Source organism: Callospermophilus lateralis, chromosome 7, assembly GCF_048772815.1.
Source record: "Callospermophilus lateralis isolate mCalLat2 chromosome 7, mCalLat2.hap1, whole genome shotgun sequence".
Taxonomy (NCBI): Eukaryota; Metazoa; Chordata; class Mammalia; order Rodentia; family Sciuridae; genus Callospermophilus; species Callospermophilus lateralis.
Window position 1 is genome coordinate 74,972,433 of NC_135311.1, and position 17,912 is coordinate 74,990,344.

The 17,912-nt window shown below is 37.4% G+C and overlaps 1 protein-coding gene across 1 annotated transcript in view; it reads right to left on the reverse strand.

Moving 5' to 3' along the window:
* The window catches only part of Spata1 (spermatogenesis associated 1), a 52,512-nt gene that overhangs the window by 20,959 nt on the left and 13,641 nt on the right, over positions 1-17,912 (reverse strand). The window contains 4 exon segments of the mRNA XM_076863645.1: positions 13,020-13,077; positions 13,930-14,041; positions 16,471-16,702; positions 16,790-16,843. Coding sequence (XP_076719760.1) covers positions 13,020-13,077; positions 13,930-14,041; positions 16,471-16,702; positions 16,790-16,843 — 456 coding nt within the window.

A 17,912-nucleotide genomic window follows, 5' to 3' on the forward strand; every position in this document is an offset into this window, starting at 1 on the left:
AATTTTCCTCTTAGAACTGCTTTTAATGTGTCCCATAGATTCCGATATGTTGTGTCTGTGCTTTCATTTATCTCTAAGAATTTTTTAATTTCCTCCTTGCTGTCTTCTATAACCCATTGATCATTTAGTAACCAATTGTTCATTCTCCAAGTGATGCATGTTTTTTCCTTCCTTCTTTTATCGTTGATTTTCAGTTTCATTCCATTATGATCAGATAAGATGCATGGTATTATCTCCACTCCTTTATATTGTCTAAGAGTTGCCCTGTGACATAATATATGATCTATTTTTGAGAAGGATCCATGTGCTGCTGAGAAAAAAGTGTAACTGCTTGATGTTGGGTGGTATATTCTATATATATCAATTAAGTCTAGGTTATTAATTGTGTTATTGAGTTCTATAGTTTCCTTATTCAACTTTTGTTTGGAAGATCTGTCTAGTGGTGAGAGAGGTGTGTTGAAGTCTCCCATGATTATTGTATGTTGGTCTATTAGACTCTTAAACTTAAGAAGAGTTTGTTTGATGAACATAGCTGCACCATTGTTTGGGGCATATATATTTATGATAGTTATGTCTTGTTGGTGTATGGTTCCCTTGAGCAGTATGTAGTGTCCCTCTTTATCCCTTTTGATTAACTTTGGCTTGAAATCTATTTTATTTGATATGAGTATGGACACTCCTGCTTGTTTCCTAAGTCCATATGAGTGATATGATTTTTCCCAACCTTTCACCTTCAGTCTATGTATGTCTTTTCCTATCAAATGCGTCTCCTGTAGGCAGCATATTGTTGGGTCTTGTTTTGTGATCCATTCTACTAGTCTGTGTCTCTTGATTGGTGAGTTTAAGCCATTAACATTTAGGGTTATTATTGAGATATGGGTTGTTCTTCCAGCCATAATTGTTTATTTATGTTACTAAACATGGTTTGTTTTCCTTTTTTGATTATTTTCCCCCCCTTTACTGTCCTACCTCCCACTGTTGGTATTCATTGTTATTTTCCATTTCCTCTTCCTGTAATGTTTTGCCAAGGATGTTTTGAAGACATGGTTTTCTAGCTGCAAATTCTTTTAACTTTTGTTTATCGTGGAAGGTTTTAATTTCATCTTCCATCCTGAAGCTTAATTTCGCTGGATACATGATTCTTGGTTGGAACCCATTTTCTTTCAGTTTTTGAAATATGTGATTCCAGGATCTTCTAGCTTTCAGAGTCTGTGTTGAAAGATCAGCTGTTATCCTGATTGGTTTACCCCTAAATGTAATCTGCTTCCTTTCTCTTGTAGCTTTTAAAATTCTCTCCTTATTCTGTATGTTGGGCATCTTCATTATAATGTGTCTAGGTGTGGATCTCTTATGATTTTGCACATTCGGCGTCCTGTATGCTTCTAGGATTTGGGATTCTGTCTCATTCTTCAAGTCTGGGAAGTTTTCTCGTATTATTTCATTGAATAGGTGGTTCATTCCTTTGGTTTGGACCTCTATACCTTCCTGTATCCCAATGACTCTTAAGTTTGGTCTCTTTATATTATCCCATATTTCTTGGATGTTCTGCTCATGGTTTCTTAACAGTTTTGCTGAGCTATCTATGTTCTTTTCAAGTTGAAATACTTTGTCTTCATTGTCTGATGTTCTATCTTCTAAGTGTTCTACTCTGCTGGTAGTATTCTCAATTGAGTTTTTAAGTTGGTTTATTGCTTCCTGCATTTCTAGGATTTCTGTTTGTTTGTTTTTTATTACCTCTATCTCCCTGTATAGTTGATCTTTTGCTTCTTGGATTTGTTTATGTAATACATTGTCGAAGTGGTCGAAATGATCTTTCATTGTCTGATTTTGCTGTCTAATGTCTTCCTTGAGACTCCAGATCATTTGCAGCATGTATATCCTGAACTCTTTATCTGACATTCCATCTGCTGCAGCTATAACCTCTTCTAAAGTTGAGTTGACCTGCATTGCTTGTGGTCCTTTCTTTCCTTGTCTTTTCATATTGCTCGTGTTTCTTTCTGCTTAGTGAAACTATTGTGTTTTTGAAATTTTTCCCCCTATATATTTATATTGCTCTTGTATAGTTGAAAAGTCTCCCTTGCAGGGGCGGGCGGCAGCTCTGCTCCTCCTCCAATTGGGGTGATTTGTCTACCACGCTGGTGGGCCGCTGGGACTGTTCTGCCGGTCGGTCGCAGGTCTGCCTACCTTGGAGGCGCGGGCAGCGGCTCTGCTCTGCCCTTCCTCCTATTGGTGTGACGTGTCTACCACGTCACCACGTCCGTGAACCCCTGGGCCTGTTCCACCAGCTAGTCGCGGATCTGACTACCTTACAGGCGTGGGCGGCGGCTCTGCTCTGCCCCTTCTCCAATTGGGTTGTCGTGACTACCACCCCGGCAGGTCGCTGTGCCTGTTCTGGGCGCGGGCTGCGGCTCTGCTCTGCCCCTACTCCAAATGGAGTGATGTGACTGCCACGCTGGCGGGCCGCTGGGCCTGATCCAGGCTCGGGGAGCGGCTCTGCTCTGCCCCTCCCCCAAGTGGTGTGACGTGTCTACCACGCCGGCAGGCCGCTGGGGCTGTTCTGCCAGACTGTCACAGGCCTGCCTACCTTGCGGACGCGGGTGGAGGATCTGCTTTCCCCCTACTCCAATTGGGGATTCTTGACAACCACGCCGGCGGGTCGCTGGGCCTATTCCAGGCTCTGGCAGCGGCTCTGTTCGGCCCCTGCTCGAGCCGGAGCGATGCGACACCACGCCGGCAGGTCTCTGGACCTGCTCCGGGCGCAGGCGGCGGCTCTGTTCGGCCCCCGCTCTAGCCGGAGCGACGCGACACCACGCCGGCGGGTCGCTGGGCCTGTTCCGGGCTCTGGCGGCGGCTCTGTTCGGCCCCCGCTCTAGCCGGAGCGACGAGACACCACGCCGGCGGGTCGCTGGACCTGTTCCGGGCACAGGCGGCCGCTCTGATCGGCCCCCGCTCCAGCCGGAGCGACGTGACACCACGCCGGCGGGTCGCTGGGTCTGCTCCGGGCCCCGGCGGCGGCTCTGTTTGGCCCCTGCTCTAGCCAGAGTGACGCGACACCACGCCGGCGGGTCGCTGTGCCTGTTCCGGGCTCTGGCGGCGGCTCTGTTCGGCCCCTGCTCTAGCCGGAGCGACGAGACACCACGCCGGCGGGTCGCTGTGCCTGTTCCGGGCTCTGGCGGCGGCTCTGTTCGGCCCCTGCTCTAGCCGGAGCCACGCGACACCACGCCGGCGGGTCGCTGTGCCTGTTCCGGGCTCTGGCGGCGGCTCTGTTCGGCCCCTGCTCTAGCCAGAGGGACGCGACACCACGCCGGCGGGTCGCTGTGCCTGTTCCGGGCTCTGGCGGCGGCTCTGTTCGGCCCCTGCTCTAGCCGGGGCGACGCGACACCACGCCGGCAGGTCGCTAGGCCTGTTCCGGGCTCTGGCGGCGGCTCTGCTCCGCCCCTCTGGCCTTCACAGTATTCAGCAGGACCCGGACCGAGAGACAGTTTCCGCGGGTTCTTTATCCCTGGGCCAGAGCAGTTCCGGGAGCCAGAATTCGGCCTCTCCGGACTTGGTGCATGCTCCGACAGGAGCGGGCTCCAAGAAGCAGTTTCCGCGGGTTCTATAGCCCTGGGCCAGAGCAGCTCCGGTAGCCGGAGCTCCGCCGCTCCGGGCTCGGTGCGTGTTCTGATAGGAGCAGGCTCCAAGAAGCAGTTTCCGCGTGTTATTTAGCACTAAGTCTGAGCAATTTGTCTGCGAGACGCAGACAATTGTCAGCCTGAAATTACCTGTTCTATAGCTGAAAGAGCTGCAATCAGTCAAAAACAAGGATGGTGACGTCAGCTCTCCAAGATGGTGGCCGCTGGCTTCCTCCGTGGTCTGACCGGTGTGGAGAACCGAACTGGACCGTTTCCTTCCCCGTCTCCAACCCAGAATTCAGCTCCGAGCTCAGCAAATGCCTAGCTGGCAGGAGCCCGCAGAATCAGCATCGCTGTATCTCTGCGCCACCAGCCCGTCGTTTCCCAGTGCGCTCCGCAGACTCCAGCCGCAGGGCGATCTGCCGAACAATAAGCGCTCCGTACGGACAAATCGCTCGCTTTTGAGCCCCTGAAGCTGATCCTCGTGCGATGAAAATCCTTCCACTAGGTTTTGGAGCACCCCAATTTTGCTGGAAATTCCTAACCAGATAGCTTTTAGCCGTTCTAACTCATCATTTTCCCTCACAGTGACGCAGTACTCGGAGTTACTGCACTCCCTTCGCGGCCATCTTCCCTTTTTTCAAATATCACATTCTTAAAGTGGAAACAACACAACTAAAAATAAATACAAAGGAAGGAAAAAAGGTAAAAGTGGAGCAAGTCTTTTGATTACCCCAAATATAGTAAGCAGGAGTCAGAGCATAATTTTAGAGGTAATAAGTCAAAAGAAAAAGCATACATTTTTAAAAAGAAAAAATGAAATACCAAGAATGCCAGTATAAAGGTAAACACTACAGTAAAAATTCAAAACTTCCTAAATGCCAGAAGGAAAAATAAAAAAGCAAACATGACACAATAACTATAATCTAAAACAAAATGACATATCTAAGACCAAACACATCAGTCCTATTAATAACTTAAATGGATATAACTCATCTAAATAAAGATTTTTAGATGGTTCACAAAATAAAATCCAACTTTATATACAAGAGAGACACACAAAACAAAGTGATTCAGAAAGGCTGAAATAAAGAGGAGGGTGAGGAATGAGAATATAGCAAATAAATGCAAAAAGAAAGCAGAGTATCTCAATATTCAATAAATAATAATTCAGGCCAAAACCACATTACTGACATATTATTTCATAATGAAAAGTAATAATACATACAAATATATTTTTAGAAATCACAAGAAATGCAAGGATATTTAGTTGTGGTACTTTAAAGGAGAATCTAATATATTGTTCTCAGTCTAAGAAATAGAATGTGGAAAAAATAAGTAAGAATGTCACATATCAGCAAAGTAGAACACAGAAAAGCCACAAAGTAGGAGAGGAGATATTTACAAAATAGGTAAGTAGCAAAGGACTATCTTTTAGAGTATATTTAAAACTCCTACAGTATATTTAAAACTGCCTGTCTCCTAAATAGCAGAGAACCCAATAGAAATACTTGATAGCTCATTAAATTAAAGTTATCAAAATGGGGTAAATAAAATACAAAAAGATGATCAAATTCATAGATAACCAGAGAAATGTAAACCACAGTGAAATAGAATTAAGTGCCCACCAGATTCCCTGTAATTTTAAAGTGTGAAGACAGCATGTGTTATTGAAGATGTAGAGAAACAGAAAATCTCTTGGATTCCCAGTCAGAGTGTAAATTTGTACAATTTTGGAACAAAATTTGGCATGATTTAATTGCTATAGATAGGCTTTTCCCAAAATTCTAGACATATATACATTCCTCTTTGTGTGTACTGTTGATAATAGGTTCAAGTTGGAAACAATGCAAACATTCATCAGCAATAGAATTATTAACTGATGGCATGCCTTTGCTCCAAAATCCAAGGGATCTGAGCTGTGATTGTCCTACTGGAATTTGTACAGACATTCTTCTGTGTATCTATCTAGTATTATTGAATTGAACATTAAAACACAAGTAGCAACATTACTTGCAGGGTCTCTTGGATCACCATGCAAGTTTTTGCCTTGTTTGAGTACTACTCAGTTTGCTACTACTCAGTCCTATTCAGTCTTCAAAATTAGAGAAGGAGGAGGAGGACAAGGGGGAGAGGAAGGGGAGGGGAGGGGGAGGGGGAGAGAGGGGCAGGGGGAGGGATTAGAGCAGCATATCTGAATGCTCCAAATTTCTCTCCAAATTCTGAAAATGATTATCAAGTGTTTTGTCTCATTGTCAGTGGTACCTGGGACAAAGTACAAAAACCTGCTTTCACTTTAAAGGAGATAGCTCAACAAGTCTCTACTCATGGACATCCAGAAACTTCAAAAAATTGGTAAGATCATGAATTTTTTTCTACATTTTTTATTGGTGTATTATAGTTGTATCTAATGGTGGGATTTGTTGTTACACATTCACACATGTACACAATATAACAATGTAATCTGGCCAATACCATTCTCCAGTATTTGTCCTTTCCCTGGTCTCCTCCCTCTCCCTGGTCCCTCTATTCTCTCCTTTACTGATCTTCTTTCAATTTTCATGAGATTCTCCCCCACCACCTTTCTTTCCCTTTTTCCTCTCTAACTTCCACAGATTAAAGAAAACATAGGACCCTTGATCTTCTGATTTTGGCTTATTTAACTTAACATAATGGTCTTATGTTCTCCATTTTCCTGCAAATGATATTATTTTATTCTTCTTATGGGTGAATAAAACTCCAGTGTGATATATATACCACATTTTCTTTATTTATTCATACATTGATGGATGATACCTAGGCTGGTTCCATAGTTTGGCTATTGTGAATTATGCTGCTATAAACATGAGTATGCATGTATCCCTATAGTATGATGACTTTTAATTCTTTAGGATAAATACCATATGGTGGTTCCATGCCTAATCTTTTGAGGAAACTTCATACTGATTTCCACAGTGGTTGTACTAATTTACAGTTCCACCAACAATGTAAAGTGTTCCTCTTTCTCCATTTCCTCGCTAGCATTTATACTTTTTGTATTTTTGATGGCTGCCATTCCTACTGGAGGGAGATAAAATCATAATGTAATATTGATTTGCATTTTCCCAATTGATAATGACATTGAACATTTTTTCATATATTTGTTGGCCATTTGTATTTGTTTTTTGGAGAAATGTCTGTTTAACTCACTTGCCCATTTATTTATTGGGTTATTTGTTTTGTTGATGTTAAGTTTTTGGAGTTCTTTATATATTCTGAATATTAATCCTCAGAGTCAAAAGAGAAAGATTTTTCCCATTCTGTAGGTTCTCTATTCACATTCTTTTGCTGTGAAGAAGCTTTTTAGTTTGATGCTATCCCATTTATTAACTCTTGCCAATATTTCCTGAGTTTTAGGGATCTTATTGAAAAAGTTGTTCCTATGCCTATATGTTGGAATGTTGACCCTATATTTTCTCCTAGAAGTTGCAGAGTTTCTTTTATAATTCCTAGGTCTTTGATCTATTTTCAATTGATTTTTGTGCCAAGTGAGAGATAAGGGTCTGGTCTCATTCTTCCACATATGGATAACCAGTTCTCCCGGTACCATTTGTTTAAAAAGCTGTCTTTTCTCCAATGTATGATTTTGGCATCTTTGTCAAGGACTGTAGATGTGTGGTATGTTTGTGTCTTCTATCCTATACCATTGCTCTCTGTATCTGTTTTATGCCAGTGCCATTTAGTTTTTGTTACTATAGCTCTGTAGTATAATATGAGGTCAAGTATTGTGATGCCTTCAGCATTACCTTTTTAGGTTATGATTGCTTTGGTTATTCTGGGTCTTTTATTCTTCCAAATGAATTTTAGGACTGTTTTTTTTCCTAGTTCTGTGAGGGATGTCATTGATATCTTGATGGGGATTGTACTGAATCTGTATATTGCTTTTGGTAATATAGCCATGAATATATTCTGCCTATCCATGAACATGGGAGGTCTTTCCATCTTGTGTATTCTGTAGTCTTCAGTTTCATTTTCAATGTTCAGTAGTTTTCATTGTAGAGATCTTTACCTCCTTGGTTAGGTTAATTTCTAGGTTTCTTTTTTTTTGTGTGTGTGTGTGTGTATGTATGTGTGTTGAGGCTATTGTGAATGGGATTGTTTTCCTGATTTCTGTGTCAGCAGACTCATTATTGGTATATAGGAAAGCTACTGATTTTTGTATGTCAATTTTGTAACATGCTCCTTTGCTGAATGTGTTTACTAGCTCTAGCAGTCTTTTGGTGGCACCTTTGGGATCTTCTAAGTATAGGATCATATCATTTCCAAACAGTAATAATATGAGTTCTTCCTTTCCTATTTTTATCCCTTTTATTTCCTTCTCTTGCATAATTGTTCTGGTTAGAATTTCTGGTATTATATTAAATAGGAGTGGTGAGAATGAACTTGTTCCAGGTTTTGAAGCAAATACTTTCAGTTTTTTCCTATTCACTATGATGTTGGCTTTGTGTTTTTCATATATAGCCTTTATGATATTGAGATAGGTTCCTTCTATCCCTGGTTTCTTCAGCGTTTTTATTATGAAGTGGTGCTGAATTTTGTCAAAAGCTTTCTCTGCATCTATGAGATAACTAAATGATTTTTGTCCTTAATTCTATTTATGTGATGAATTACACTTACTGATTTGCGTATGTATGTTCAACCATCTTTGTATTTCTGGGATAAAATTAACTTAGTTCTTATGTACAATCTTCTTAATAAAGTGCTTAATTCATTTAAGGTCATAAGGGATACTGGTCAATAGTTTTCTTTCCTTTATGTGTCCTTACCTGGTTTTGTTATCAGTGTGATACTTGCTTCATCGAATGAATTTGAAAGTGTTTCATCCCTTTCTATTTCATGGAATAATATGAGAAGCACTGTCTTCTTTAAAGTTCTGGTAGACTTCAGCTGAGAATCCATCTGGTCCTGGGTTTTTCTTTTTTGGAAGATAGTGCTTCTATTTCATTGCTAGTTATTGGTATGTTTAGATTTTTTCTATTTCCTCTTGATTCAATTTTGGTAGGTCATATGTGTTTAAAAATGTATCCATTTCGTCTAGGTTTTCCAATTTACTGGAGTATAAGTTTTCAAAATAGTCCATAATGATCCTCTGGATTTCTGTGATGTCTGTGACGATTTCTCAATCATCCTGGCTATGATCTTACAGGCTTGACAACAAGCTGTAGCATGACATCCTCAAAATGGTTCCTGCCTTAGCTCTCCACTGGCTAGTTGAGAAATATAGAGCACTTTTCAAACACCAGTTTGTTGTGCAGTCTGGATCAGCTAAATTTAGGCTGCTTTTCTGATCTATAGGTTTCTGTGCCAATTTTTTCTGTTATGTTTTTCTCAGTGTGTTATCTCTTCATTCTGTGATAAACTAGCACCACCACCACTGCTGCTGCCACTGCCACTGCAGCAACTGGCTTGGCTCCAGTGTAGTCTTTCTTGTTTTTTTTTTTTTTTTTTTTTTTGTTGTTGTTGTTCAATGCACCTGAATTTACCAGTCTCTAAGAAACTCTTGACTGTTCGGTATTGAATTTTAGTGAAATCCCTCTTTCACTCACCTCTCTGAGAATTCTCCCATTGCTTGAATCCTGAGCTACAGAGCAACTGGAAATGTAACCTTCCTCTAATCTGCTATCTTTTGTCCTTCAAGCTCCTGAATTTTCTAGAGGCTTATAACCACCCTCTAATAAACATTGTCTCACCTAAGATATATAGAGTATTTTTTGTTATTTCCTGCTTACCAGGTCCAAAGGAGATCAATTCCTTATGAACTAGATTGACAGACAGCCTTAGGCAAAATAATGAAGGTCTCCTTCTGTTTTTACTTGTTGAAAAAAAATTACTTTTGGTTTTCTCTCTTAATTGGGATGGAGAAGAAAGCATCTTCCAGATCCAGAGTGGCATAACAGGAGCATGAGACTGTGATAATTTGTTATAGTAAAGAGTAGTAGCTACAACTTCACCTTCTGATGGCTAAGACCCATCAATCATCTACACATAGTAATGAGGTGAGCTGAACGTGGCTATGGTAAGAATTACCCTCTCTACTATTTTCAAGTTTTCTTTTTTTGGGGGGTGGTGGGTAATGGGGATTGAACTCAAGGGCAGTCAACCACTGAGCCACATCTCCAGCCCTATTTTGTATTTTATTTAGAGACAGGGTCTCACTGAGTTGCTTAGCACCTCACTTTTGCTGAGGTTGGCTTTGAACTTGAAATCCTCCTACCTAGCCTCCCAAACCACTGGGATTATAGGTGTGTGCCACCACACTTGGTTATTTTCAGGTTTTGATTATGGCACAAGACTCTACAGTTCCTCTGGAAGTCTGATAGCGCTTTGTTATTTTGATAGGGAAAAGGCAGTTCCATCACATTTTACTTGGCGCTGTCTTATGGGGATTCTGTCAGTTGCTAACTCCTTTTAAAGTATGCATTCGGAATCCAGTAAACAACTATAAGGATTTGCAAACCCTTTTGGCACACCATAAGGTAGATTTAGCCAAAACTTTATTATCTGACCCCTTTATGCATCCATGCTATTGGTGGAACACCAAGGTTCCAGAGATTTTAGTCAAGTTAAAACCATTGTTCACTAATCCAAAAAGTATGGGTACTTAATTTTCTCCAATGAAGTTACCCTAGTAACAGCCTCTAATCTCTTTAAGTCAGATAAAAGAGAAAATTTATAGTCCATTTTTACTTGTGGCTGGGCAATAGGGTCTTTCCTGAAGAATACCTGGCCTCTCTTTCATTCAAGGGGTTTTAGGTATGTAAACTAGTTGAAGAATGGTAAATCAATAAGGGGATATGGTTATTCCAGGTAGATCTCCATTTGCTAAAACAAAATAAGTTTTGGTTACACAGGTAAAGAACTTACTGATGCACTTGCCCATTGAATTCTGAGGAACACCATGATCAATCAGTATTAAGGATACTTTGCATCTTTATTGTTAAGGATTTCTCAAACATCCTTATAATCATTCTGGTACAGCTTTTTATTGTAAAGTAAAATGGTATAAATTAGCCACTCAAATCCTGTGATCTCTAAGGAAACCAAGGAATACATTCCTGTCTTCATTTCAGTCCACATAAAACTGTCACTATAGGGTTTTGTTAAGAATGCTGGGCTTGCCATTCCAATATATTCCTTAACATTTGATTAAATGGATGAAGGGGTCTATGAAAATCAGTTGCTATCTCCTGACATCTTTGCAGTTCTTGCTCTCATTTTTCCAAGAAATTTCTAGCATTCTAAATTTATTTAGCATAGTTATCATATAGTCCAGGTTCCTGTCAACCTATTTGTCAATTTAGCAAAATAGTTTTTACCACTCACAACTGCTTAAGCTAGCACATTAAATTCAGAATCGCTAATGAGTATACCCATACTTTTAAAATTGCATCAATCAATAGTTATAGTCCTTCATTTCTGGTCTTAATCTATTCCCAATAATATTCTAAATTTCTGCTAGCACAAATTAGCAAAATTTTGTAATTATTTTGTAATAACAAGTTTGAAATTCTCATTTTCAAAAGTTTGTTTCTCATATTTTACTTTCTATATCAAATACTGAATCAGTTCAGTACAAGTATAAGCAGGAAGGAATTTTATAAAGGAAATTAAGTGCAACAGAAAGACTAAGGAGCAGGTTCTAGGTTTGCTCCCCTTGAATGACTTTTCCATTACTGAAATTACTATCTTTGAGGCCATCACTAGAACTAGGCAGAAAGCAAGAAGCCAATTCATATGGAAGTCTTATGCTATATGATAACAAAAAACTACTATAAAGCCTCTGTAATGAAGGTGGTGTAGTACTGGTGTAAGACAGAAAAAAGATCACTGAACAGAAAAGGAGACCAGAAATTGTCTAAGACCTTATTTATGGTCAGTTGCTTTTTGAGTAACACAAAAGGAAAAATAAAATATCAACAAATCATGGAGAACTGGATATCTGAGGAAAAACTGAACCTCAACTCCAACTTCACTCTGTACATTGAGATGTCGTGGTTCTCTTCAAATTGCTCCTATTTTTGCAAGGACAAATGATCACAGATTGCAAAAGAAAGGAGGTATTGATGGTTTGAAGAGAAGTACGATATATGATTACACTGACTCTGAACCATGCACAGCCAGAGGAATGAGAAGTTGTGCTCCATTTGTGTACTACGTGTCAAAATACATTCTACTGTAAAATTAATTAATTTAAAGAAATTTTAAAAAGAGAGAAGATATGGCAGAGTTATTTAGAAGAGTAGCAATGGATCAGGAATACACAGTGTATGGCAGAATTAAAGACTCATTTGAGGTTTGTTGTTTTGTAAACTAGTGTTGGAGTTTTACTGAATGAGTAAGAAAGACTTGTAACCATGGAAAAGTTAATGTAATCTGTAATTTAGTTTGTTGATCTGAAAGGTAGATAATAGAACCTTCTTAAAAAGTTGTTCAATTAAAGGGACTAACATATGAAAAGCATTTAGAACAGTGGTTAGCTCAATAAATGTTATATAATTAGTTGTTGCTAAATTGTTATTATTATTTAGTTATTATAAAAAGATGAATTCTAGAGCCAGCCTAGACCCTGACACCTCTAATCCCCTTTCCAATATTTACTAGCTGTACTTATGATTTGAGCAAGCCACTGAATCTCTCTGTGCCTCAGTTTCCTCATCTGTAAAATGGAGATGATAATCATGACCTGGCTCATAGGGTGTTTTGGGGGATTAAATGAATCAAAATGTGTAAAATACTTAGTGACAGTTAGTTGGGACTCATTGTTAGCTATTATTAAAACTAGTATTTTTAGCAATTAAATTAATCCTACAAATATTTTCAAAATTCTCCCATTTCTCCATTTCTAGAGAATGAGCTGGTGATGTGGAACAGTGTTTGTTAACTCCTTTAAACTATTACTATTCAAATTAGATAACATATCCAAGGCCATAGAGCTAGTAACTGGTACTAACCACCTACTACTGTACTTCCTAGAAACACACTAGAGAAATCTGTTCTAAAGAGCTGAATTAATCAAAGACAGGTATCAACATATTAAATTACAATTTAGCTACTGAAGTTGCCAGTTAAGTAAAGGTCAGTGTACCTTAAAAGTAGTAATAACATTTGAGATGAAAATCCAAAAAGTCTTTGGTGGATAACCTAATTTATCCTCTCTCTCACTCAGGCATATTATTTCTTTACTTATAAAAGCAAAAGCAAAAGCTGGACTACCAGTGACAGTATTGATATTAGAAAAATAGACGTTTTCTGGTATCACAATCAGAAAACTTAAATTTTATCTTAATCTTCAGTATAATTTCAATTTCTATATGTATAAATATTATGATATAATGCTGAAGTTAAACAAAAATTTTAAAATCATACCTGACTGTCCTGTCTTCTACTGTCGGTTGTATCTTCTTCATTTTTCCAAAGAAACTGACTTAAAAGGACAGATTTAAAAGTCATATTAAAATATAATTCCATAAATATTAACTTTCATATTCACATATGAATATTTTACATATTTTATTTGGTGTATATAAACCCAAATATAACATTAAAAATTTTAAATCGGCCTGAAAACTGGGTGGGAGGTGTGCTTCTGTAGTCCCAGTTACTTGGGAGATTGAGGTAGGAGGATCACTTAAGCCCAGGAGTTTAGTACCAGCCGGGGAAACATATTGAAATTCCATCACTTTAAAATAACAAAGCCTGGGGTTATTAACATATTTTCTCTCAAACTCTTAATGATTAACATAAACTACATTTAGTATGAGTTAATAAAATCATATTTCATTATACCATAGCTAAATTCAAATCATAGTCCAGTGTCTCTGACAAAGTAAAGTAACTGGAAATTTTAGAAATATATTTTTATAGTTTGTGAATAAAACCCTCATCAAAACTTCAAAAGACTATAAGCAAAACTGTTATCTAAGTACTCTAATTTTTAATGAAATGATGGCAAAGTAAAACTCAAATAAACTGATTAGTTTATCTGTAGCCAAGAATTTAAAGGCAAAACAAAGAGAAATTTTTCTGTCGTCAATTGTCCCTGATGACAAAAAGACCACAACATCAATAAACTTAATAAATCATCCCTCATTATATTGGAGAGGAACATTCATATATAACAATAAATATGATAATCAAGGTAATTATAATTAAAGATCAATAATTTCAATCATTTCTTTGTTCCAATTAAAAGTTTTTATATCAGTAGTCTGGACATCACATTCTTTTTCTTATAGTTTAGATTATAACATGTGAAATCAGCATCTGTACTAATCACCTTTTTTTGTTGGTAAAATAATCATTTGAATTTTCCAATGATCCTGGTAACTCAGAATTTCCAATGTGATATTTTACAATCTGGCTTTCTTTAGGAGTGGCTATTTCCTCAGCTGATGTTGATATGCATGCATGATAAAAAAAAAGTTCAGAATATTCAGAAAATACTAAAATAAAATTTTCTATGTATATATTACAATCATGTCCTATATTTCATATCCCTCATGAACTTTACTATATAGATAAAAGGTAACAATTTACAAAGTGTTTTTCATGAAACATTAATTTATGTGAAAAGAAAATTCTTTGGTCAGCTCAGTTTGGGAGACAATGAATTAAACAACACTAAACAGGCACACAACTCCCTTATACAAACACACAAGCAACTGTATTGCAGAAGTTTTCTATGAGCAACATGACTCTGAGAGAGGAAGTAAAGTGGGCTCTACCCAAACTTTGTCTTCAAGATACTTTTAACCATTTGTATTTCTAGAGAAACGCAAATTAAAACTACACTAAGATTCCATCTCACTCCAGTCAGAATGGTAATTTTCACGAACACAAGTAACAATAAATGATGGTAAGGATGTGAGGGAAAAGATTCACTCATAAATTGCTGGTAGGACTGCAAATTGGTGCAACCACTGTGGAAAGCAACATGGAGATTCCTCAGAAAACTTGGAATGGAACCACCATTTATGCCACTCTTCAGCCTATACTGAAAGGACTTAAAATAAGCATACTACAGGGATGCAGCTACATCAATGTTTACAGCACCTCAATTCACAATAGCAAAGCTATGGAACCAGCCTTATTGCCCTTCAACAGATGAATGTATAAAGAAAATGTGATATACATACACAATGGGATATTATTCAGCCATAAAGAAGAATAAAATTGTGGCATTTGCCTGTAATTGGATGGAACTGGAGACCATCATGCTAAGTGAAATAAGCCAATCCCAAAAAAACCAAAGGCCAAATGTTCTCTCTAGTATGTGGATGCTAACCCACAACAAGGGAAGGTAGGGAGGGGAAGAATATAAGTTCACTGTATTAGACAAAGGGGAATGAAGGGAAGGAAGAGGGGATGGGAATAGGAATGACAGTAGAATGAACTGGTTATAAGTTTCCTTTGTTCATATGTGAATTCATGACCAGTATAACTCCACATTATGTATACCCACAAGAATGGGACCATAACTGGAATAGGTTGTACTATAATAGGTCAAAATACACTCTACTGTCATGTATTTCTTAAAAAAAAAAAAAAGCATCTTTTGAAATAGTCTTCTGAGGAACTCTTTTCCTGGAAAATGTTTGTATAAATAAAGAGCATAAAATATTACATAATTTTTCATTTATAGAATCTCCCTTCATTTCAATAGCATTTTACATTTGAGTTGTTTTTAAATCATTAACATTAATGTACCACATGATCTATACATTAACATAAGATCCATGAACTTAGCAGCATTCATGTAGATTTCCACCCCCAGAAATAAATTTTTAACTTAGAAAAAAATGTCAAATTAATATTTGAGAAGTCATTTTGCAAAGGTTGTCAAATTATTTTGCAACCTGAAGCCCACATTCGTTTAATTCAGTTTGGCCACTATCATTTATTTCCTAGCAGGCATTGCCAAATTGTTTAGTCTAATGAACAGAATTTTTTATAAAAGATTTATTCAATGCTAAATAAATAAAAAATGGATATACCTACCACTCCCTCTCCATGCCCCATCAAAATAAATAATGATACAAAACTCAATAGATATCAAGGTACATTTTGGTAAGAGTATATAGGACAAGTATCTGTTGATCTTTGTAACAGTAAAAGCATAATGCAGAGAACCCCAATCAAGATTTGAATAAAATTAAAGTACTATATATATATATATATATATATATATATATATATATATATATAAAATCGTACTGCTGAAAGTCAAAGTAAAATCTTAAAGAAAACAGAGGAAAAAAAAGAAATGAAAATAAAAATACAGTAGACCTATCATCTGAAATTATGCAAGCCAGAAGATAATATAGAAATATTTTTAAATACCTACAAAACAGTAAACAAATCTAAAGAAATTATTCAGAATGTGGAGCACAGAAACAAGGAGATATAAAATATCTGATATAATGGCAAGATCATGGTTCAATAGGAAGTTTAGGACTCGATGATGTTTCAAACTTGGCACTTTCTTTAATCTTAGGCACACTAATATTTACTGTTTATTGATGCCAGTGAGATGCTCAGTGAGAATCTTTACCTTCTTCTTTGTCTAGACATGTCATTTAAGGGCTCAAGAAAATGATATCTGGGAAACAAATATCCAAAGTAGAATCCCAGTATTCCTGAACAGAGTATAAGGTCAAGTGGCTATTGAAGTGGGCAATTACTCTCCATAAAGCTTTGAGTGGTATTTTAATTTACACTGTGGTCCTGAATTATGTACTAAGATACTGAGTACAACCACTTTGGAAAACACATGGACTTAAAATAACCTCTTGGTTGTTCCCATTTTAATTGAAATCACCTTCTTCCTGATTCGTGTTAATAAGGTCTTTCAAAGTGTTTTCTAAGAAATTGGGATCCTTTCCAAGTTCTTCCTTTGACAAAGTTGCACTAACTGGTCTATGGATAGTTCCATCAATTTCAGCAATATCACTATTAGTCTGCTGTCCATCTAAAGTAACTGATGATGATGCTGAATAAACGTTTCCTAAATGGTCCATTACAGGAAGCAAATATAATTCTGGTTGAAGAGCCTAAAACATATAGGAAAATTTAAAAATTAGTTTATAATTAAAAAAACAATTAAAATTAGCATCAATTTAAAATGTCATATTACATACGTATGGAGGAGCAAATGATTTGAGTTTCAGTTCTGGTTCTTGCTTTTCTTTCACCTAGAAACAAATAGATAAGAAAAAAATAAGAGCTTTTGTGAAATTTTCCAATTATTTTTACCTCCACTTTTTTTGTAAAAGGCATATATCTGTATGATATAAATAAAATTTAAAAACTAATAGCTATGGCTATATTTTAGAAAAATGTAGAATTTAATCCTCTTTCTACTCACTGCACACCCAACATAATAGGAATTCTATGTCACTTAATAATAATAATTATGGCTATCTTACATGGAGTCACTTTGTGCCGGGCACTGTTTTATTTTATTACATATATTAGCTCAGTTAATCTTCAACAATTTCATGTGATAGGCACTAACTTATAGTTACTTATAGTTAACAGAGGAGACTGAAGCAAAAAGAAATTAAGTAACTTGCCCAAGATTTTATAAATAAAAGTTTCCAAGTTAGGATTCAAAACCTGGTAATCACTCCAGAGTCCAATTTTGTAGACTTATTTCCCATATAGTCTACCCCTAGAGTTTGCTTTCAATTTATTTATTTTAGCACATATTGAAGATATACCATATGTCAGGTGTTCTACTTGGTGAGGATACAATGATAAATAAGACAAAGTCACTGCTCTCATAGACCTCACATTCTACTTGTGAAAGCAGATATTAAATTAAAAAAACAATTTAGGATTGTGATATGTGACTCATGAGAATAAAACAGAGTGATGTAATAAAGAGTAAGTTGGAGAAAAAAAGTTCTAAAAACTGGATTGTCAAGAAAAGTCCTTTTGAAAAGATTATGTATTGGAGCTCGAATGAATTACAAAGAGCAGCCAGCTATCCAAAACTCAGGGAAAGTGATTGCAAGGTAAGTGCAAGGACCGTAAATCAGAGATGTCTGTTATATGTGAGGACCAAAGTAAGATGTTTGGAACTGAAATATAGAGAACCCAGGAGAAGATGGTAGTAGATGAAATCTGAGTTTTTCCTTATCTCTTGCCTGAACCACTGTAAAAGCCTTCTTGCTGGAATCCCTGTCTCTAGTCTCTTGTTACTTCTCAGTGAGACCCAATTATTGTACTGAAAGCTCTCATCATGTCACTCTATTTTTT